The sequence below is a fragment of the Eretmochelys imbricata genome, chromosome 3, assembly GCF_965152235.1.
Source record: "Eretmochelys imbricata isolate rEreImb1 chromosome 3, rEreImb1.hap1, whole genome shotgun sequence".
NCBI lineage: Eukaryota > Metazoa > Chordata > Testudines > Cheloniidae > Eretmochelys > Eretmochelys imbricata.
The window spans coordinates 203,913,011-203,935,610 of record NC_135574.1 but is presented as its reverse complement, the minus strand read 5'-3'; the positions used below and the strand labels follow the sequence as shown (position 1 = coordinate 203,935,610).

Below are 22,600 nucleotides of genomic sequence, written 5' to 3'. Positions count from 1 at the left end.
GGAATTATTTTACCCATTTGATTGGATGAAATGTTACAGGAGCCCAGGAGGGAGGTGGGGGGGGGAGAGGAAAGACTGTTGTAGAGAGGAGGAGTGGTCTTGTGGCTAAGGGACTAGACTGAGGAAGTTGGGGTGCACTCTGGGCTCTGCCGCAGACTCCGAGTCACTGCCTCTCTCTGGGATTCAGCTCCCCCATTTATAAAATGGGGATGATCATCCTCCCATGGTCCTATCTTGTCTATTTAGACTGTAGGCTCTTTGAGGCTGGGCTTGCCTCTTGCTCTGTGGATTGATAATGCCTAACACAACAAAGCCCTGATCTTGGTGGAAGCCTCTCCATGCTGTGCCAATAATAAGAGGAGAAAGTGAAGGGATTAGTAGGGTTTAGCGGTGGGGGAGGAAAGGCAGACGTTAGACAGGCCACTGAAGAACAAGAGAAGGGCTTCTGGAAGACTCTGGATAGGAAAAGAGGAGGAAAGGGAGGAGCCCAAGGCTGAGAGCTGGATAATCGGAGAGGATAGTGGACAGGGATTGAGGGATTATGAGGACAGATGAGAAATTCTGTTGTGGGCAGGTGTAGTTGCTAGGCTTGTGCTAATAGCTATTTCTCCACCTTCCCCTCTGAAGTCTTGTCTACACAAGAGAATTCCCACCACTGCTGATCGTAACCGACTGGTGGGTGTGTTTTAGAGGTTCCTCCGCTGTACCTGATCAGTGGAGGATATGAGTCTGTTACAGCCCCAGCTAGTGACCTTTAGCTCAAGCTGTCGCAACTCCTGGTAACAGCTCCGAAGGTCCGCAGTTCTACTGCTGGTAGCTGTGACACTAACAGTGGTTTCACTTCATCAGGTTTGATCAGGCCCCATGTGTACCACAAAACTCTTCAAACTTACTTTTCTCGAGAAAGGTCCCACTCAAGTCAAGCATGTCAATGGTGCTCCTAGCTCTGTTCCCGGTGTCCCCCTTCAACATGTTCATTGAAAAGGCTGACGCGCTAATCCCTCCGCCATTCCCACGCCCGAGCAGAGTGGCAGACAAGTTCAGGAACTGTAGCTGTGGATAACAGGAGAAAGCCAGAGGCTGGAGTTCAGTGATGGGGTTTCCGGCCAGCGACAGCCACTTCAGGTTTGGCAGGTGGGCGGTCTGGCATGATGGCAGAGAGGGCAATTTATTAGTGCTTAGGTCCAGGAACTGGAGGCTACTGAGGGCTCCGGTTCCCCACACAACTTCTTGGATGTGGTTGTGCCTCAAGGAGAGGGCACGCAGCTTTGGGACGTTCACTATCTCCACGCCACTCAGCGCAGGCAACTGGTTGGTGCTGAGGTCTAAGGCCTCCAGTCCCCCAGGCAGGCAGGCAGGGAAGGCTTGCAGGCTGTTGTTGTTCAGATGCAAGTGGGTCCATGTCTTGTTCCTCAGATCCTCACAGGACATGCTGGTAAGATTAACGTTGTTTTCCCAGTGGTCTTGCTGGGCCAACTGGAAAAGAGTTGTGAAATCCCCCAGCACAGCTGGAGCTGCTCTGTCTGTCAGGTCGGCCGCCGCCTCCCACTCCAGCAGAGAAAGAGCGAGCAGGAGGGATAACATTCTTTTGCTTTTCAGGGAGGGGGAAACAAAAGAGCAATATAGAGAAGTAAATTAAAGCCCTTTGGGGCTGCCACGAGCTATGTGAAAGCAAAACACTGATAAATGTTTTGCTGGTGCCTGCAGATGGTGGAGGTGATAATTAGAGTCTCTGCTGTAATTAAACTGCCATAAAGATGAGGCATTTGGGAAGGAAGTCTCATCTGAGCATATTTAAAGGTACATAAAACCTTTCATCCCAAAGGCAACCAGCATGTGTCCCAAACTGTACCTGTTATTATTTATTAGTTGTATTATCTTTCTAGCACCTAGGAGCCGCACTCATAGACCAGGAACCCATCATGCTAGGTGCTGTACAAACACACATGCAGCACTATCATCTCTGCCTACCTGTGCAGCAGCCAGCTTAGGGCTGGTCTACACACGAAAGTTAGGTTGACCCATCTACGTACTTAAGCCAACCCAAGTACCCGGTGTAGACAGTGCTTGGTCAATGGAAGAATTCTTCCATTGAACTAGACTACCACCTTTCGGAGAGGTGGATTTGCTACAGCAAGCAGAGAACCCCTTGCATTGCTGTAGTTAGTGTCTACACTACAGCACTACAGCATTGCCGCCATTAGCTCTTTCGAGTGTGGACACACTCTGAGGCTGTAAACTCTTTGGGTCAGGGACCCTCTTTTGGTTCTGTGTTTGTACAGCTCCTAGCACAATGGGTTCCTGGGCCGTGACTGGGATGCCTAGGTACTCCCACAATACAAATAAATAATAAAAACAATATGTACACAGCAAGCTACATGAGGGGATAATTTTGGTCAAAGAGAACAGGCAAACATCTCCTCTTATGTGAAGTTCAGTAGGTTCTTTAATCACCATACAGAGCAGACAGGAGCTTGCCTCTAAAGGTCCAAAAGTAAATTGGGTGGTAATCATGTTGTCCACCTTGCCATGGGTTTGTTCTCGCATGATGTGGTGCACTGGCAGTGGGGAGGCAGGGCTTGGAAGGTCAGACATGCCCATGGCAAGGTGGCTCTCCTACAAAGTGGCCTGCAGAATGCAAGTGTCGGAATCTTATGGGTTCAAAGAGAATGATCTTGAAGATTTTCAAAAGCCCCCAGGAGATTTAAGAGCACGAGGCCCATTGACTTTTCTTTCAATGTGGCTTGTGGGGAAAAGCAGCTAGGTTCCATTGAAAGTCAGGCCCCTTTGGCAAGGTCTACACTAGGAGTCCTTTGATGGTATAACAATACCAGTATACTGTACTGGCAGAGTGCGAGTGTTATTCCTGGGGGAATTCTGTGCCAAAAAATTTAAAATTCTGCACCAAAATATTATCTGCGCACAATATTTTAAAATTCTGCATATTTTATTTGTCAAAATAACTCAATATAATCACTCCAGTTTCAATTATTTTGGTAATTTATTTCAAAAGACATAAAAGATGAGGCATTATGTACTTTCAAGTATATAAAAGGTTGTTACAAGGAGGAGGGAGAAAAATTGTTCTCCTTAGCCTGTGAGGATAGGACAAGAAGCAATGGGCTTAAATTGCAGCAAGGGCAGTTTAGGTTGGACATTAGGAAAAACTTCCTGACTGTCAGGATGGTTAAGCATTGGGATAAATTGCTTAGGGAGTGGTGGAATCTTTGTCACTGGAGATTTTTAAGAGTAGGTCAGACAAACACCTGTCAGAGATGGTCTGGATAATACTTAGTCCTGCCATGAATGCAGGGGACTGGACTAGATGACCTCTCAAGTTCCTTCCAGTCCTATGATTCTATGAAAATACCTGTCAACAAGTATGTCTGTAACCCTACAGACAACAAAAAAGATTCAGGAAATGTTTTTTTGACAAATAGGTTCCTTACTAGGCAAATTAATATAGAACTCTGAGTAGTGAGTCATTTAAACTACAATACGGAACAGTATTTCCCGCACCCCTCAGATGCAGTGCAAATGCTTGGAGGAGTCAGGGGTAACAGAGGAGCTGAGGAAGAGAGAAATAATAGCTGGGAAGCAGCCTGGGAGTGAACCTGGAGGACTTTGGGTGTCGGTGGGAGAAGTATGGAACATGTGTTTTGGAGGGAGGAGGAATTGTTAGAGAGTTGGGGAGCCTCCTCCATGCAGACCCTGGCTGACCCCTAATCTCTCCTATGCACATCTGCCCCTGTCCCCATGTTTCCCTGCATCCCTCTTCCCCCATCCCCATGTGTCCCTGCACCAACACTCAGCCCTCCCTGCGGCCCTACACCTCCCTCCCACCATCCCCATGTGCTCCTGCATCCCCACTCAGCCATCCCTCCTCCCATCCCCATGTGTCCCTGAACCCCCTCCCTGTCCCCATGCATCCCCATGTATTCCTGAACCCCCACTAAGCCACCCCCTGCCCACTTGCACCCCTCACCCCATCCCCATGTGGCCCTGAACCCTTTCTGCTACCCCCATTCCAATGTGGACCTGTACCTCCTTGCCCCCCCGGTGTCCCTGCACCCCCCTGTCCCAGTCTGTCCCTCCCACTAGCCCTTCTGAACCCCCAGTCTGTGTGATTCCCCCAGCAGTCCCGTGTGCTCCACTTTGTCTGTCTCCCCATATCCCATGCCTCCTCACCTGGCCCCACAGGCAGGGTGCTATGAGGAACACAGCCTCTCCTCCTCCCTATTGGCAGCTGGCTGTTACAGTGAGCTGTCTGCTCTAGTGCCACAGCAGCCCCTGGTGGGTGAAAGGTGTAACTGCAGCGCCTCTCTGGCAGAATATATTTTCTGCAGAGAAAAAAAATCTGCAGGGAACATGAATTCTGCGTGTGTGTAGTGGCGAAGAATTCCCCAGGAGTATAGTGTGGACACAGCTTATACCAGCATTGCTGTGTTTTTGCCAGTATAGCCAAGTCTACACTTTGGCCAGCACAGCTACATCGGTCAGGGTTCACACCTCTTCACATCCCTGATCAGCATTGTTATGTTAGCAGAGTTTTGTAGCGTAGCCATTGCCTAAACCACTTCAGGGCTTTTGAAAACCTGTGCTCCTAAATCCGTTGGGCACTTTTGAAACTCTTCCCCTAGATCTGCTTCTAGCCCTTTGATAGTTACACCGCTGCCCCTTTCCCATGTGGTGGCACGGGCCTTGCAGCAGGTGACTTTCTTGGCAGTAGGGGATTCAGTGTCATGGACTTAAGGGATTTTCCAGTGTCATTGATTTCTTAGAGTGTATGCAGGGGTCCTCATTGCCTTGCACCAAAATGGTCAAAACTCAAGAGGGCCCTTTTCCCCCTGCAGAAAGAGGCCTGTCAGCAAGAAGCTGCTCCCTTGGTCACTCATTGCTTTAGCGCACTCTGCTCCCATTCCCTACCTGAGCTCTGGAGCTGTTAACCTGGAAAACCCCCAGCCTCTGAACAGCTTGTCCTGGACCCTGTGACCTAGGTAAGGGGGTTGGGTATTAGTTCTATTTTTGTGCAGCTCTGGTTGGTGCCTGCTCCTCACCAGTCCCCATCCAGAGAAAGGCGAGTGTGTATAAATCTCCTAACCGCCATAGCTGTGAGGGGTCCCTTAGGCAAGGCCAGGGCCACGGAAAATTTCCTGCTGAGTGCTTGCAGGTGGATGATTCGTAATATGCATCACACTGCCATGTATGCAACACCAGTGGATTCGATCCACTGCCCCCTCCCCATCAGAACTGTATGCAGCTCCCAGCCCCGCCCCACTGCATTTCTCCTCGTTTATGCCTGCAGAGCCTGACCCGCCACAGCGAGGAGCACTCTTTGTTCAGCCAGGAGCTGAGGAGCCTGCACCTCAGAAGTGCTCAGCTGCTTGCAGGATCTGGCCTGTCATGAGCATCTCCGGTTACATTTGCCTTCCCCATCCCTCTCCTCTGTTGTGCTTGCTCTCGGTCAGAGCTGGCTGGGTGCGTGTATGCTGCAGCCTTCACCCCTCAGCCCCCACCACAACAGCTGCCAGGCTGCTCCATGAAGTGCAGCTGCCCTCCCTAAATTCCATCTGCTGCCTCCCCAGAGCCCTGTGCACAACACAGCCTGTTCCTCTGCCCTGACATGCAGCCTTCGCCTGGAACAAGTGGGAAGAACTGAACAAAGCGACAGCTGCGATTGCACATGGAGCTAGCTATCTCTGGTACCTATACCCCCCCCTCCCCCAAATTGCCACAGTATCTGAGCAGCTCAGCCTTTAATGTATTTGTCCTCCCAACCCCCTATGAGCTAGGCCAGTGCTATTATCCCCATTATACAGGTGGGGAACTGAGGCAGATAGAGTGCTGTTTTTTGAAGGTGCCTAAAAATGCAGACAGGTGCCTGGTGGGATTTTCTAAAGGGTGTAAGCGGGTTAGGTGCCTAACTTCCATTGGATTTTTTTGTTAAATCAGAGGGAGTTAGGCGACTTTTAGAATCCCATTAGGCACCCAAGTACCTTTAAAAGTCTCACCCTAAGTGACTAGCCCAAGGTCACACAGGTAGTTTGTGGCAGAGTAGGGACTCAAACCAGGACTCTAACCATTAGATCATCATTCCTGCTCTGCTAGCATCTTGAAGCTGAACGCTCATCCAAACAAGTCTCATTGGCAGGGTGATTCAAGCCCATTACTATGTGGAACACAGAGCTCAATTGTGTTCCCATTATTGCTCTGTTAGGAATGGTTACCGTTCACTGCTGCTGCAGGTCCTGCATTGGGCCAGACATTTTCCAGTCCCGCTTGCCTTCTGTCTGCGACAGGCACGGGGAAATGGGTCTTTATGTCCCCTTTATGCTCCCCATATCAGAGGCCCTGCAAGAGCCTGCTCGGCCCTCAGCCCAAGAGACAGCAGCGTCAGGGTCCTCTGCCTCCAGCCCAGTCCCAGGGCAGCAGAAATGCCACAAGCCCTTGTGGAGCCCAGACCCAGGGGGACAGGTGGAAAATGGGCCTGTTAGAAACCCAGACGCTCACAGCCAATCCCACCCACTCAGCCTCGCCAGCATGCACATACCTGTCCAGGCCTCCTGCTGGGGTCTGCACTGCTCTGATTCCCTGGCGCTTGCTTATACACAGCAGTGACTCAGCAGCATCTGCTCTCTTCCTGCAGCTAGGGGAGAGATCTGGACTAGCCTCACTCCCCTACATGTCAGCTTCCCCACCCTCCCTGGGAGTGGGGAGGGGACAGGCCCACTCTCCTCCCCTTTCCACACACCCAGCTCCCTCACCCTTACCAGCAAGGTGGTGGGAAGATTTCCTAACACCCCCTCCCCAGGCAGGACCAGTCCCTCCCCCTTCAGTCTGAGGGGATGGGGGGGCAGAGCGAGAGAGAACAATTTCTATACCGAGCTCCTCTTCGTCCACCCACGCTGGGGTGGGGGTAGTTATTACGTCTCTTCACTAAAGGGTCAAGGTGAAGAAGGGCCGATGCTGACGCTTGTCTGCTGACACCAGCCCTGAGATTTCTCAAGCAGCAGATAAAGTCACCCCAGCCTGCTTACATTTCTCTGCAGGCGCCTGGAGACTAAAAGTGCAAACCCTGGAAACAGCCACACAAAGGCAAGTGGCTTTTAAGAGCAGCCTTACATGGAAGGAGGCCCCAAGCGAATGTCGATACCAAAGTTCTCACCTCAAGTACCATCTCTGGAGGTCTGAGGAACGGGGTGTTTCCCCGCCCCTAACCAGAGAAGGGCATAACCTGTGTTCAGCAGACTGAAGACTTAGGGAGCATGGTTCATTAATTATAAAGTGTCCCAGTTCTGCCCTTAGAGCTGGGGCAAGTCACTTCCCCTGGGTTTCCTCCCTCACCTTTTCGCTGTCTTATCTTGTAAGCGATGGGGCTATATGTTTGTACAGTGCCTGGCACACTCGGGGCCTGATCTCAGGCGGGGCCTCTGGGCACTACTGTAATGCAAATAATCATTAGGAGAAGGAGGAAGATGAAGATTTTATAGGAAAGCACACAGACAGCAGGGACAGGAGTCAATAGGGACTGCACCGGAGTGAAAGTGTAAACAAAAGCACAGAACCCTAGGTGCTACATGCAAGCCAAATAATCATCAAAGCTGTCGTTTGTGTTCTCTTTGGAGCCTTTGCTGTCTCAGGAGAGTAACATCTGTGCATGGCAGACCTGCACAGCCCAAAGACAGGACTTTAATCCATGCACTGCTTTTCCTACAGACCTTGAAAGTATGTGCATACAAGACTTATCTCGGGCCATGTCATTCACTATCTAAGGGGGGCAGGGGCTTTGCAAACTAGCAGAACATCCGAAGAAACAAGATATGGTCTCTTAATGGGACTATTGGAAGCCATTGTGGTTCCCAGGAGACGTACGGATTGTTCCCTTGTAGACTGTGGGGTCAGCTGGTTCAGTTCTAAGCCAAGGCAAAGGGTTTCCCGACCTAGTGCCTGATCCTGCTGCCTTACTCACACAAGCGGCCCCACTGAGGTCTGATCCACACTACAGACCTATATCAGTATAACTGTGTTGCTCACGGGTGTGAAAAATCCACACCCCCGAGCAACGTTGTTATACCGACCTAACACCCCGTGTAGATAGTGGTATGTTGACGGGAGAGCAATGGGAAAGCTCTCCTGTCAGCATAAAGCGTCTTCATGTAGACTTGCCCTCAGTTCTGAGGGACTGCTCACCTGACTGCGTATCCTGGGCTCCTGCTAACAACATGGTAGGAAACCATCCGTGGCTTCAGCTGTTCTGTACCTGCCCCAGTTAGTTGATTCAATTACCACTTAAAGTGGGATTAGCCAAAGCACTCATTATGGGAGCTGAGTTAGGCCAGTGCTCAGAGCTCATGAAAACTCCACCCTCAAAGCATTAAATGCTACTTTTCTTTGGACTTCCCTCATCTCCAGACTAACTCATGACAGGGTGATGCACTCTCTTTGCCTTGAGCCAGGAAGTCCTGCGGGAGCATTTGCTACTGCGAGCTTGGTACTTATGGGCAATGTATCTTCATGGGAAAATGGATTAATCACACTCTTAAAAGGCTGCCCAACTAAACTCTGAGCCAAACTCTGCCCTCACTTTTCACTCAGTCAGCCCCAGTGATTTCACCCCAGGAGTCAAACCAGGCAGCCTTTGGAGAGTTGAAAAGACAGCATGGTAACTAGCAACGGGGCCATTCGGTTCAAGCAGGGTGAAAATCAACACATAATCTTGCCCCTTACGGGCCTGACCTTGAAAAGTGCTGAGCACACAAAACTCCTGCTAACGTCAGTGGGTGTTGCAAGGTGCTCAGCCCCTTGCCTGGGCCCAATTCAGAAAGACACCGAGCATGTTCTGTAAGGTGCTGAGCGCTCTTGCAGGATCAGGTCCTGCCTTTCTTCCTCCTCAGTATTCTCCCCAGCCGTTGTCTGCATTTTGGATGGTCAGCTCTCCAGGGAACGGACTACGCCTTTCCACAGGTTAGTACAGTGCCTAGCACAATGGAGACCTGATCTGACTAGTAATAAATAGCCACGGTCATACGGATGAAGGCTCCTAGGGGTAGATAGTGTTGCCACCACCCTATTTTGAATCACACACACATTGCGATCTGCTGTAAACAGGCGGTAAGCTCTGCTGTGTGTCAGTTTCATCCACCTGCTTTCATCCACACATCACCAGCCTCCGCTGTTTCTTTAACATTTTTATTTTCTCCTCTCTCCATCTCTACCAAGGCTTCTTGTGACAAGGCAAAGGGAATGGCCAGGATCTCAGTTCGGGCATGTGTTTGGATCAGGCAGTTTTGCACAGACTGCGTATGTGGTTGTGTTTTGAAATCTAAAACAGATCCCACCTCGGCTTCTCCCTTGATCTGAGTCAAAGCCTCTGACTGTCCGAGCTGGAATGTTAAGGATGAGGCCTGCATTCCTTAATGACACAGTGAGATAAGCCAAAGCTAGGAGGGAGCAATAGAAAGAGATGGTACCAGGTTGTAAAGGCTCTGGCGCTGAGTGTTTCCCCACCAGGAAGGCAAAGAATTCTTAAAAGGAACCTAACAATGGAAGTATCTAAAAAACTGGAGAATTTCATCAAAAGCCAATAAAAGAGGAAACATTTTTGGATAGGCCAATCAAACCCCAGAGTGAGCACAAGTTAATTCTTCTCCTACAAGGAATATAAAAGCAAGAACACGTTTATTTAGCCTGTGGTCTAAACAAGCCTATGGTCTGTGCACTGCATGCTATTTGTTGTACACATGTATTATAGGTCAGGACCCCATTCCGAAATCAGTGGTAAATCTCTTTCGTGGAATTCCTTGGGAGTTGGAGCAGGCCCCAGCTATGCAAGACATGTGTAATGTTTTACCCTGATCTGATTTTCCTTTGTGACATACAGAATAGGGTGGCAACAATGGACTATTATTTAGAGCCCAAATATTCATTTCATAATTAATTTTGTTTTCGTCTAGACAATACCTCTGTCTCTGAATGCAAAAATCTTATTTCCATGGAGTTTCCCTTTAAATGCAGGGTAGGGACTTTGTAGGCACTTTTGGTGCTATGTAAACAACTCATCTAACTAGAAGGGTTTGATCCTGCAGCCATTACTCACTTCCGTAAACCAGCTGGTATCCACAAGCAAACACTGACTTCAGCAGGGTTTTTGTATGAGTAAGGCAAGCAGGCTGTGGCTCACAGTAACTGAAATGCCAAGTCACACAAAGGGCTGGTTCGTGGGGTCTAGCAAAGCAGCACTTGGCTCAGCGTGGGTGGCAATGCAAAAGGTGGCTTTGAGCTGCAGTTGGCCCAATCCTGGGGCTGCTCATCATGGGGTGTGAGTTAAAGCAGGCCATATTAGCTGCCAAGAGCTATTACAATGGCTTGGAATAGTGGGTCATGATCGGGGCACCGGAACAGGGTGGGTGTGTGTCAGTGGGCCATGCCCCCCCACTTTTTACTGGCCATAAGGGTGAGTGACGGGGAGGGGTGGAGAGGAGCAAGCGGGGAGGGGGGAAAAGGCAGAAGGGGAGCAGGGCCTCGGGGGAAGCGGTGGTGAGGCGGTTGAGGCTCAGGGAGAAGTAGGGGTCTGAGGATGGGGCTTCAGGGGAATGGGTGGCACAAGGGCAGGGGCTCGGGGAGAAGGGGCGGTGCAGGAGCAGGGCCTTGGGGGCAGCACCACAGTTCAGGCGCCTGTGTCCCCCACCTCCCACTTTTAGGGCACTTCCGCCACTCCTGGTCATGCTCCCTCGTACTGCTGGTGTGACAGACGCTCGCTCTGTTTGCCCCATGCACCAGGGACTGAACCAGGGCTAAAAGCATTAGCTCGAGCTGTAGCAGCTAAAGAGCTAAAACACTCCAGCAGGCGCCTGTCACAGACTCATGCCCTCTATGGACGGTCACAGCAGGGACCTTTAACACACACGCACTTGCAGGAAGTAGAACTGAGGGGATTTTCACCTGGCTTAAGGGCAGCTTTTTTCTGGCAAAGCAATAGCCCCAGTGCACCCGAGACTCAGGGCCTGGCTACACAAAGCATCTCAGCCCCTGGGGGAAGCTCTGACTGAGATACCGGAAACTCGTGAAGAGCCTCTCCTGCCGTTTAATTTGCTTTTGAGGCAAGGTGTCCCACACAGCAGCATTGCAAGAGGGGACTGGAGAAGCAAGGAAGCTTTTTGACGAAGACGTGAAAGCACAAGTGGCAGAGCTCTACGTGCCACCCGGGCAGCACTACGCTATTTCGTGTTCCGCGAGAATGCCCGGGGTCAGACTGAGAATTCACAAGCAACTGATCCGATTTAACTGGTGTCTCAGGGCCAGCAACGCCCCTTTGAAAGGTCACCTGCTCTTCCACTTTCTAATTATGAAGAAGTGAAAATGTTGGGCCGTGTTACCGCTTGGACAGGACTTTGAGACCTCCAGGGAAAGCACAAGGGGCTGCCTGTAGCGATACCTGGTATCCTTCCTTCTCAGGACCTTCCTGCTTTGCAGCATAACTGCACCAATGCAAGTCTCTACTGTAGACGCACTAAGTTCCTTGTACCGCTTGGCGCTGGCCGCTTGTAAACCAAGGTAAGACCCTCGTGAGTAAGATCCCAGAATAGACAAGCCCTGAGTCAGTCATGAACCGATGCCCCAGCAAGGTCCTAGACGGCATGGTGCTGTTGGAAGTGCCAGCTTCTGGACAATAGGGGAAAAAAAAATGGAGGTCTGGAATACCTGTGGTCACTATGAAGGCTATGGCGCTTTTGTAACAGTAGGGGCAGCATATTGCTTGTCAAATCAGCTGTGGGTGCAGAGAAAAATATTGGCAATGTGTCCCTCGATAAACACATCACAGAGGCGGTGGACAATATTCCATACAGGGGGATGAGACTCAAGCTGGCAAAGACCAGGAGGTAGAGGAGGGGTGGCCAACCTGAGCCTGAGAAGGAGCCAAAATTTACCAATCTACGTTGCCAAAGAGCCACAGTAATACATCAGCAGCCCCCTCCCCAATAACAGCCTCCTGACCACCAGCAGCCCAGCCGATCAGCGCCTCCCCCTCCCTTCCTGCACCTCCTGATCAGCTGTTTTGTGGCGTGCAGGAGGCTGGGTGGGGGAGGAGCGAGGGCACGGCCAGCTGAGGGGTAGAGTGGGGGCAGGGCCTGAGGCAGAGCCAGGGGTTGAGCAGTGAGCACCCCCCCCCCCGGCACACTGGAAAGTTGGCACCTGTAGCTCCAGCCCCGGAGTCGGTGCCTAGACAAGGAGCCGCATGTTAACTTCTGAAGAGCCACATGGGGCTCCGGCGCCCCAGGTTGGCCACCCCTGAGGTGAAGAATCTTTAGCGTGACCCTTCTAACTAACTTCGGAGTGATGTCAATGGGCTGTACGGGGTACCATTTCCAGCACTCCTTGGGCGGGAGGATGGTTGGCACGCTGCTAGGCTTCTGAGAGTTCACGACTATAAAGGAAAACCAGGGGAAAGACGTCCTCCAGGCTCCTGGATGAGTATATAGGGCCATCCTCCCGGCACCAGCAGGACACCATTGTTTGAAGGGTAGCAAAGATTAGCATGAGCGCAAAACAATGGAAGTTAAAGATACCGCGTGTTCGATACCCAATCCCAGTGACAGCCTTCCTTGAATACAAAAGTGTGTCTTTATTTAAGGGCTGGAACAGCAAAAATGTGTTTCAAGCCAGGCTAGAGTGGGAAACATTTCAAAATCTTACTGCACGAACATTCATATATACACAGCATACCACGTGGTTCCCTCCTGCTGCCGGCAGCTCTAGCATGCTGTGGGGTGTAGGCAGAACTCCCCATGGCATGAAGCAAAGGTAGACTTCTTCAAAATCAACAGCCTAACACAGCCTGTACCTTGGATTGCAAGATCAGTTCATGCTGCCTCTCTCTGATCTCACAGTGTCGCCTAGTGGGTAGAGCACTGGACAAGGACTGAAGTGCCCACGGTTCTGTTCCTGGCTCTGCCATGGTCCTGCTGGGCAACCTTGGGCAAGTCACTTCCCCCGGACCTCAGTTTCCCCATCTGTAAAATGGGGATAATGACACTGACCTTCTTTGTAAAGGGCTTTGAGATCTACTGATGAAAAGAACTACTTACTACTGTTGTTAGCAGCTCCCGAGCAGGCATTAAGTATCATAGATGGCTTTCTATGGTTCCTCTGCACCACGAGTGAATTTCACTAGTAGAACACCATTGGGTCTAACTCTTCCCACAGAAGGCTAAAGAAAGGGGAACAGCGCTGCTATAAGAAGAGGGAATGCTCCCCTTCCTCGGGTTTGTGGTGCTCCTCCACAGCTCCCCCTCCTGTTTCAATCCACTTGAACCCTCATGCGCATACATCGGTATGCATCAGGAATAACTCCACTGCAGCCAACAGAGAGACTGGAGTAAAACCAGACCCAGTGAGAGAAGAATCAGGCCCGACAACAGCCCAAACAAACAACACCTAGCAGTGATTCTGTAGTGACAAATTCAGCATCTCAGGATGCATGAAATCTTGGGGGTGTGGAAGTAACCCACGTACTGGGTGCCGTACTTCCTTAAGTGCATCCATGCCATTTAACTTGTCAGCATTTTATGACTGTACCTGGATTACCCTGTCCAGGGATTGAGCACTTTGCTAACAGTTGAGCACTACAGGCCTGAGCCAAATCCCACTGAAGACAATGGGAGTCTCACCATTAACTCCAGTGGACCTATCTCTCCAATGAAGAGGGATTTTGTTTTGCAGTTGTGAAGTGTGTATCTTGAAACCCAAGTCCAAAGGATTCAGCATTACAGATTTTAGTATCAACGTTCCCACAGATAATTCAGGTCTCAAGTAGATAATGGCATGTAATCACTGTTGCCCAGAATTTAATGCCACGTTCATAAAATAGCGAGGAAGCACATTTACAGGCCTTTGTAAAGTGTTAATAATGGAGAAATAGCTATTAAAACAATTATTTTAACATCAAAATGAAAATATTCCCCAAAAGACTAATGTTTAAGTGCTAAGATTAATACCTGTGTTTGACTTTATGCACAGGAGTTGTCCCTTTGACTTCAATGTGACTTCGTGCCTGTGAATAGTCCAACAACAGCAAAAAGTGTTTGCAGGACTGGGTCCTTAACTGATCCTCAGAGCTTGATAGTTCCATGTGCAAGACAGATCACAGAGTACTGAAAGGACCATCCTATGTATATGATAGGTAGTATTTTGTTCCAGTAATATAGCTTTCAAATGTATATTCATGTAGCCTTAGCTCTATTAATCCTGAGATAACATAGAAAATGGGAAATCAATGGCAGTTGCACCAGTGTAACAGAGAACAGGACGTGTATCCCAATATCCTCAAATTCCTTGTTCAGGATGCTAAAATAGGTCATCTACGTTAAACAGGAAAGAATGGGAAATGTCCATCAACAAATCAAGATAAAGTGAACCTTTGGTGAAATCTTCACATAGCACGAAAACAACCAACCAAAGAAGTCTTACTTCCCTAATGTTGATCAAGAGTCACCTTATCCCATCCCTCTGACACAGGATAAGTACACGGTCTGCTATTCCATCAGCCAACAGAAGAAACAGTATAAGAGAGAAAATCTTATATATAGTCTGCTCCTTTTTGCCAGCAAACAAACATGTTGCTTCACCTCATTCCTGTCCTCCAGTTAATTTATGGAACAGATCTTCATCCAGTGTTTCATTTTGGTCTTTGGAACGAGTGGACAGGAAGATGTAACCTCCAATGTATTCATGGACAACCTTGCAATCTGCACTCAGGCACGTGAAAGCAATGGACACATTCTGATCAAACTCAATTGCAACCTAAAGAGAAAATGAACAGCAAAAACCAGTAATGAAAATAAACAAGATCACCTCTGTACCAGTGATCACGTGAATCTTTAGAATAGACGGAGCCCAATAAATACCTGTTGGTCGATAAATGCCTAAATAAATAAATAAATAAATAAATAGCTGGCATTGCTAATAAGAGTAGTGTGGGAAAAGGATTTCTGAATTTTCAGTAAGCCCTTTTTCCCCAATCTGTTCAGTTAGGGCCCTCTTGTGGTCAAATCTCCCTTACTGTTTTTACAGCCAAAACAATAAGCCATTTCACTGATCACACTAAGGTAGCTGGGGAAGTTCCTAGCTTTTAAACAGATCAGTGGGAATGTTGCAAAGAACAGGAACGACCCTACTTTGAGTCTGTATGCAAACAAGTTAAAGAACGTTACTATTTAATTATTGTTCAGGATGTCATGTGCTGAATCCAAGTGTGATTTGGGGGCTAGAATTCTAGTTGTACAAAGCCTGGCTTTTGGGCAATTCTGCCTCCTTGTGATCCTGGTATAGCAGCTCCTCACCACACCCTCCCAGACCCTGGCACACAAGGGGCATTCTTGGGGGATAGCTGGAGCTTCTCGCACTTCTGTTATCCCTGGCTTCTGGAAAGGCCCTTGGGTCTAAGGGGAGCCAGGTGTAAGCTAGAGCAGGGGCTTTCAACCTTTTTCTCTCTGAGGTCCCCCCAACATGCCATAAAAACTCTATGGCCCACCTGTGCCACAACAACTGTTTTTCTGTATGTAAGTTGCTCAGGTATTGGCTTCAGCCCTGAGTGGCAGGTCTCGGGGACCCAGGCTTGAGCCCCATGCGGTGGGGCTTCAGCTTACTGCCCTGGGCCCAAGCAAGCCTAATACTGGCCCTGCTTAACAGACCCCCTGAAACCTACTTGCAGTCAGGGGGCCCCGGACCCCTGGTTGAGACCCACTGAGACAGAGCAGCCTGAAGGCTGCTCTGACTTATGTCAAGGGTCAGGCTACTCTCTGGCCCCCGAATCTAGGATTCACAAAAGGTGTCTTAAAGCCACCTTTACCCTCCAATTACCAAATCCTACACTGAGCAAAGCTTGGCTGGACCAAGGAAGCTGAGCGTCTTTGTAAAAATGACATTGGGGCGCTCCATATTTACCCTCTCTCAGCAACTTATGCATTGAAGTAGCAGAGCTTGAAGATTATTTCCATGTTATCCCTGCAAACTCAGCCTGGGATCTGAGAGTCAAGTTGGGTTCTTTCTGCATCTCACATCATTCCCAGAAATCAAGATTCTGCCTCTGGAGTTTAGAGAATGATGGGTCAGACAGACTGTAATCCCAGCTGCGTCTGCTATCACTTTACTGGTAAAGCATTAAAAACACATTGGAAGCCGATTCTGCTCTTGAGCTCACCTGTACCATCCCAATGAAATCAGGGGCAGAATTTAACTGAGGGCTGAATTTGTCCCCTTTCTAGTCAGTTACAATGAGCAGATCTGATTTAGGCATAAAGGGAGCAGATATGTTAAACAGGTGCCATTTTTGCATTTTTCTGACTGTGCTTTAAAACTGAGTTTTCAGTCTCTGCCTTTTTAAAAAAAACAGTATAATACCTATGTTGTATGTAGTGTCGTCGTAGCCGTGACAGTCCCAGGATATTAGAAAGACAAAGTAGGTACGGTAATCTCTTTTATTGGACCAACTTCTATTGGTGAGAATGTAGCCTGATCTGTAGATTCTTGTATTAATTATACGGATTACTTAAGAATTCCCAGTTATCACTTTGAGGGTTGACAGGTTCTTGTCCCAGGATCAGGCCCAGTGTTATTAAAATTACTGTAGAGGTGGGAACCCCGATGTGCACAGTTGCAACACTCACCCTATAGGAAAACTTCTGCACTTACAATAGTTTGTTAATACATTTAGCACAGTCACAAACACCCCAACTCAGTAAAGGTAGATAGAGCTACTACAGAATGTCCATCTGCACATCCATATACTCACACCATCTCCTGCAGAACAACCTGAAATGTGAGCCATTATTTTCCTCATCACCAGAGGCCATCATTCTGGCCCCTTCCAAAGACTATGTCTCTCTCCTACCGTCCGAAGGCTGGGATACAACTTGTATAATATGGTACGCTGATGCCACCATGTCTAACGCCTATTCAGCGGGGGTTTCTCCCCTCTTCCTTATTTGTATTTCCTCACCCTATTAACGTTGAGGTGCCCTTCTCCCATATGTTAGTACATCAATGATCTCAACTTATCATCATATATGTTAATTCCTTGCCATGGCACTCTTGTGGGCAGTCATCTGCAGATGTTAACTCATGTTCCTGTGGTTGACTGTGTCATTATGAGCAGAATTTCCCCTTATACACTCTATTCCCAGTTCCTCAAAACTTGGAGGTTACAATTGGGCCATTTATCTGTGCCTAAGTTCATAGCTTCAGCACTTAGCATAAGGCTTGAGGCCTAATGTCTTACAGGGTACAGGCCTGTAAGTTCCTTGCATGGCTGCTGAATATAATAAAGGCAGAATATAATGAAGACAAGGCAGTGAATAAAATAAAGGCAAACTAGTCCTATGGGCTACAAGACAGACAAGATTTCAAGCTTCAAAGAGCTCTGTGTGGCTCAAAAGCTTGTCTCTCTCACCAACAGAAGTTGGTCCAATACCTCACCCATCTTATCTCGCTAGTCACACAAATGGATTATTTAATAAACCGTGACATCAGGCTAGTTTTGGGCTTTAAAAAATGATCTGGTGAAAGCATCTTCAGGAGATTGAAATGTAGGAATTGGACATGAAAAGCTGTTCTGATTTTACCTGACGTATTTCCCAGTTCACATTCCACTGCTTCATACTGGAGAATCTCCATGTTGTGATAGGATCCCCAGTGGCTGCATCGATCCTAATCAGCCTGTTATAGGAAACTCCCAGCAGATCATCCTTCTTGCTTCCTTTAAACCTGGGGCGGGGGGGGGGGGGGAAGGGTGAAAGCAGATTCATTTTGCAGCATGTTTCCCTAGTGAGATATTTCACCTGTTCCTTATGCAAGTGTGGCAAAAAGGGGGAGGAGGCTTCTGCTGCCTTTGCACAGGTCAGCCGCAAGGTGAGCGCCCAGAGGCAGCCTGTACAACGCAGGAGGTTGGAGCAGTAACGGGCTTGAATCAAACCCGCTGATCACAACATCCTGGAACTTGGGAAAGTTTGGCTCCTTCTCTGCTGCAGTGCGTGGCACAAGGCAGGCAAGAATATGGCTTGGTAAAATATGGCAGTGGCTATGAAAATACAGCAGAAGAATGTATTCACATGAGAATGTAGCTATTCAGCCACCAACATTTTAGGGAAATAAAGGAGGACTGTATGAAAAACACAGGGAAAAAAGCTTATTTTAAGGGATGTGTAAGAGTGCTGGCCTGTAAACACAGGGATGGCTGGCACATCTTTATTATTATTGTTATGATTTATCTTGTGGTAGCACATTGGCACCCCAATCATGGACCAGGACCCCATTGTGCTAAGTGTTATACAAACACAGAACAAAAATGTAATCCCGGCTCCAAAGAAACTGATACAGGGACATAGCCCCTTTAAGCCTGGGGGCTGCTGGGAGTTGTAGTTTCCACACAGATCACATGATGGCAGGGCGGGTCCATTGACAGTGTCATGTGACACCTGCAGGAGACTATATAAAGTAATGCTCCTGCCTCACTCTGGAGGAGATGAGTATTTGAGGTAAGACCAAGTAAAGTCCTTCCATGGGAACTTGGCAAGGGGCCTAGGAGATAGCTAGGAAAAGCATTTCCTTCCCCCCACCCCACTTGCTGAAAGCTGGAAAGGCCTCTTTAGCACTTGGAAGTGTTTTGTGTTACTTTGATTCTATTTTGGAATCTCGTCTAAGATGACAAAGCTGGCCCTGTGTGAAAGGACTTGAACCAGATCAGAATGTGTGTGTGTATGTGAGAGAGATATCTGCCTATCAGTTTACAGGACATCATTGCACAAATATGTTATCTATGCTACAAAATCATTCAGTTGTATCACAGTTTAGGACCTTTTGCAGCATTGTTGATGAAACATGGGACAAAGTGCATCCTAAATCGTCTTTATACAAGACAGAAGGCACAAAATAAGGGATGTGCCTTATAGGTTTTTTTTTTTGTTTGTTTTGCTCTGTAAATTTTGCTGAACTTTTTGGAGAGAGCAATTGTGACTCAATGGTCTAAATTCTGCCCTCAGGTTCACCTGTATATCCCTACTGAAACCTTAGGAAGACCCAGTAGAGCAGCATGAGATGGATGCTGCAAGGCAATAGCTAAGAGCAGAATTGGACCCTATTTGTTCAGGCCCAGCTTCCAGCTGAGGGCAGGTCTACACTATCGGGCTAAGTCGACCTAAGTTACGCAACTCCAGCTATGTGACTAATGTAGCTGAAGTCAACGTAGCTTAGGTCGACTTATTGCGGTGTCTACACCACACTGGGTCGACGGGAGAAACTCTCTTGTTGACTTACCTTATGCTTCTCGTTCTGGTGGAGTACCGGAGTCAACGGGAGAGTGATCGGCGGTCAATTTAGCGGGTCTTCACTAGACCTGCTAAATCGACTCCCAGTGGATCGATCACCACACGTTGACCCCCGGTAAGTGGAGACAAGCCCTGAGATATGGAGGAGCTGACAGTTTGCTTTCTGAATGCATATCATACGTAATGAATTGCCAAAACAGGTGTGATGCTCAAAAGAAATGCAGTGTTGCATCTAGCGCTAATGGGAAAGAGCAGGAGTGATGAAATGCAATGCATAGTTGAGAACACGGAGAAGGAAATGGTGCTTTTCCATCTTTGAGTCTATATGAGTGATAAGTCTAGTTTATTCCTCCGGGTACCTTACTTCAGTCAAAACTCATCATGTTTTGTACAATGCAAACACAATGGGGCGTAACAAGGCTCCTAAGTGCTACCACCTAATAAATAGTAATATTTCTATTACCGTAACGCATAGGAGCCCTTGTCCTAGGCCAGAACCTCATTGTGCTTGGAGCTGTACAAACCCAGAATAAAGCTGGTCCTAAAACAGCATGCAGGTTTCCAGAATTTAAGATGGGTCCTTAAAAAAAAAAAAGTGTAAGATCGTGTTCTGAGACCTGAGATTCAAAGGAGTCTCTGACAATCACTGACCAGGAAAACAGCAGGGCAGTCTGACATCATTACCTTACAATGTAGTATGTTAAACCGAACTCAGGGAGGGACTGCCACGCCTGGATAAAACGCAACTTGGCTTCCACTAGCGGCATCCGTGCCACGTTTTGGTGGGCTTCCAGAATGCGGGCGGCCAACTGAGAGAGACAGGGAGAGAGGAAGGAGTTCAGCGGGTGGAGGACTACTGTACAAAAATGTCCTTTGTTTTCTTTAAATAAAATAGTGTCTGCTCCAGGGCCATGTTCAGACACAAATGGTTCAGGATGAAGTAGTCACTGTCCTAAGTAAACAAGGTGCTGTATTCACTCAGGGACAGATCCTGACCTGTGGCCTTGTTCTCCTCAGCGCAGATCAGGAGAGACTGGGGCATAAAGATACCTGCCTGATCCTCATTTTCTGCTGTGCTGGACTCCAGCATAAAGCAGAGCAACCTCAGGGCTGCTCTATTTTATGTTTGCTGCCCACCTCCCCTAAGGAGCATTTCACAGCTGGAGACTGCCGGGATGTTAGGAGGCCCTGGCCACATCCCCTGCACTGCAGGCCAGGTGTCGGGCGGTATAGGAGCTCCTACGGTGGCCCATTGCCACCCAAGGATTCCTCTAGGCATGCGGGAGCCTTGTGAAGCCAGACCTAATGAATTTATGACTGCTCTACCTTGCCTGATTGGTGCAGAGCAGCGGGCGTGCACGGAGGGAATCAAGTGACAGCACAGGAAGAGCTTTTAGCTTCCAAGCTGCACATTCAGGACAATATGGCGCTCCGATCCCAGCTAGCCTGGGGCAACGGCTCATTCCAGCACCCTGCGCTGCCTCAGGCTAGCGATTCTTTGGCTGGCTCGTTTCTGGTTCTCATCCTACATCCTTGTTTTGGCCCGGCGCACTTCCCTGTTTCTGCTTTGCGCTGGGTCCACTTGTGGCTGCTACCCCGACTTGCCCCGCAGAAGCTCATGGCGTGGAAACTGCATTGCCGTGCGCAGAGTCACTCTGGAGCCATGCTGCTGGAATGCTAAATATGCTGCCCAGGAGCCCTGCAGAGTGCTGGGGAAATGGACCCCGCTCACCTGCTGGGGTAGGCAGATCAGGTTGAAAGTGAATGAGAGAAGCAAGCTCCTTTATGACACCAGGCCGTTGTTACATTTGGTACTCATTCATGCCCATTGCAGTCACTGCACTTAGCCTCACTCGTGCAATCTAGTGACAAGTACATCGGTGCAAACAAAGGTGCTCTTTGCTAGGGAGCAGATTTACCACGCGGATTCCTGATCTAATGCCAGGGCTGGGCTCTGGAAGCCTATGAGGCCTGCAGCGGGGGCCGCTCTGAGTCTGTGGCCCTATAAAAGGAGAAAACCCTACAGAGAGAGCTGAGTTGCAGGTAGCTCGGCTATCTGGCTTTGGAGAGGAGCCTGCTGATAAGTTCTGGGAGGAATGGGCTGACTTGATTTGTTACATGCAACAATTCGTTACTCGACAATTGTAACTTGATCAATTCAAACCCACTGAGTGACAAACTGGTACAACTTCGGGGGGGGGAGGGGGTGTAGAGCTTCCTGGCAAACTTTTTTCCAGTCCTCCCCAAATTTTTGAGACTTCAAAACTTTTCCTGTTTTGAAACAGGACGAAACTGAGCCCTTTTTAAATGAAAAACGAGAGAGAGAGAGATCAACCCTCCACCCTAGAATAGCCAAGAGGTTCAAGACCCTGGGCTGCCTCAAGCAAAGCACAGCCTTAAACCTGGGTCTCCCACCTGCATCCCAGGCAAGTGCTCTAACCACTGGACTATTGGCTGTTCTGGGAGGTGGTGTTTGCAAGTACGTACATACATATCTTCTGGTGCCCCCTCCCCCGACCTAAGAAACCTTCTCTCCAAAACAGACCCTGTCCCGTGAACTTTTTCTGTTTCAGAGAACTGGCTTTTTCCAACAAAAAACAGTTTAGCCAAAACATTTCCCGACCAGCTCTGCTAGGGGTTGGGGCACCACGGGAGGTTTTTCCCCTCCTTTCCCAGTCTAGGGGGCTACTGGAGGACCCTACCTACCTAAGGTACAGACAACCGCGTCCCTGGTGCATCCTTCTGGGGTGCCAGCACCATCAATAGGAGGTGGCCGCTGGCTTTGGAGCCAGAGGGGTGGCTGCAGGGGGCTTCCTGGGAGAAAGCAAGTGTTGAGAGCCTGTCGCTGTGTTTGTTTTAAAGAGACAGGCCTCTCATTCAACCCCGAGGAGGAGAATTATTGTTGTAAGATATTCCTGGCTGTGGCCAGGAGCCCCTTGAGAAGTTTCCCAGCACTGTTCTGAGCCAGTCCGACCCTGGGCTCCACCCCACAGCGTATCAGGAGCCTGTCACCTCTCCTTTCCCAGGGGCCAGTCTAACCCTGATGACGCCAGCCGTACCTGTTTGGACTTGTATTTTTTGGCATATCGTGGTGAGACAAAGCGTTCCGGTTTCATGTCCACGCTCTCTGGATCGGAGACCGCCTGCGGAGACGTGGTCCGGTTCTTCATCCTCAGGAATGAAAGGATTTTATGCACCTCGGGCTGGTAAGAGCTGTCTGCCATTGTTTTGCCTTTCGCAGCTAAGACACAAGCAGCCATCCAGCATGCATATTGATTCTC

General features: G+C 48.9%; 2 protein-coding genes and 1 long non-coding RNA gene across 5 annotated transcripts in view; 1 reads left to right on the top strand and 2 right to left on the bottom strand.

Moving 5' to 3' along the window:
• Window positions 1-1,584, bottom strand: part of LRRN4 (leucine rich repeat neuronal 4) — a 9,073-nt gene extending 7,489 nt beyond the window's left edge. The window contains exon 1 of the mRNA XM_077814099.1: window positions 894-1,584. Coding sequence (XP_077670225.1) covers window positions 894-1,584 — 691 coding nt within the window. The remainder of the gene's footprint in view (window positions 1-893) is intronic.
• The window catches only part of LOC144263247 (uncharacterized), a 26,178-nt gene extending 3,753 nt beyond the window's left edge, over window positions 1-22,425 (top strand). Inside the window, exon 3 of one of the 3 annotated variants that reach the window (XR_013345781.1) lies at window positions 22,346-22,425. This is a non-coding gene — a long non-coding RNA (uncharacterized LOC144263247). Of the gene's footprint in view, window positions 1-9,219; window positions 9,906-14,370; window positions 14,918-22,345 lie in introns of those variants that run through there. The other 2 variants (XR_013345783.1, XR_013345782.1) reach the window with 2 other exon arrangements.
• The window catches only part of FERMT1 (FERM domain containing kindlin 1), a 33,558-nt gene continuing 25,583 nt past the window's right edge, over window positions 14,626-22,600 (bottom strand). The window contains exons 11-14 of the mRNA XM_077814100.1: window positions 22,379-22,600; window positions 20,004-20,128; window positions 17,619-17,760; window positions 14,626-14,799 (exon numbers count right to left, since the gene is read on the bottom strand). Coding sequence (XP_077670226.1) covers window positions 14,626-14,799; window positions 17,619-17,760; window positions 20,004-20,128; window positions 22,379-22,600 — 663 coding nt within the window. The remainder of the gene's footprint in view (window positions 14,800-17,618; window positions 17,761-20,003; window positions 20,129-22,378) is intronic.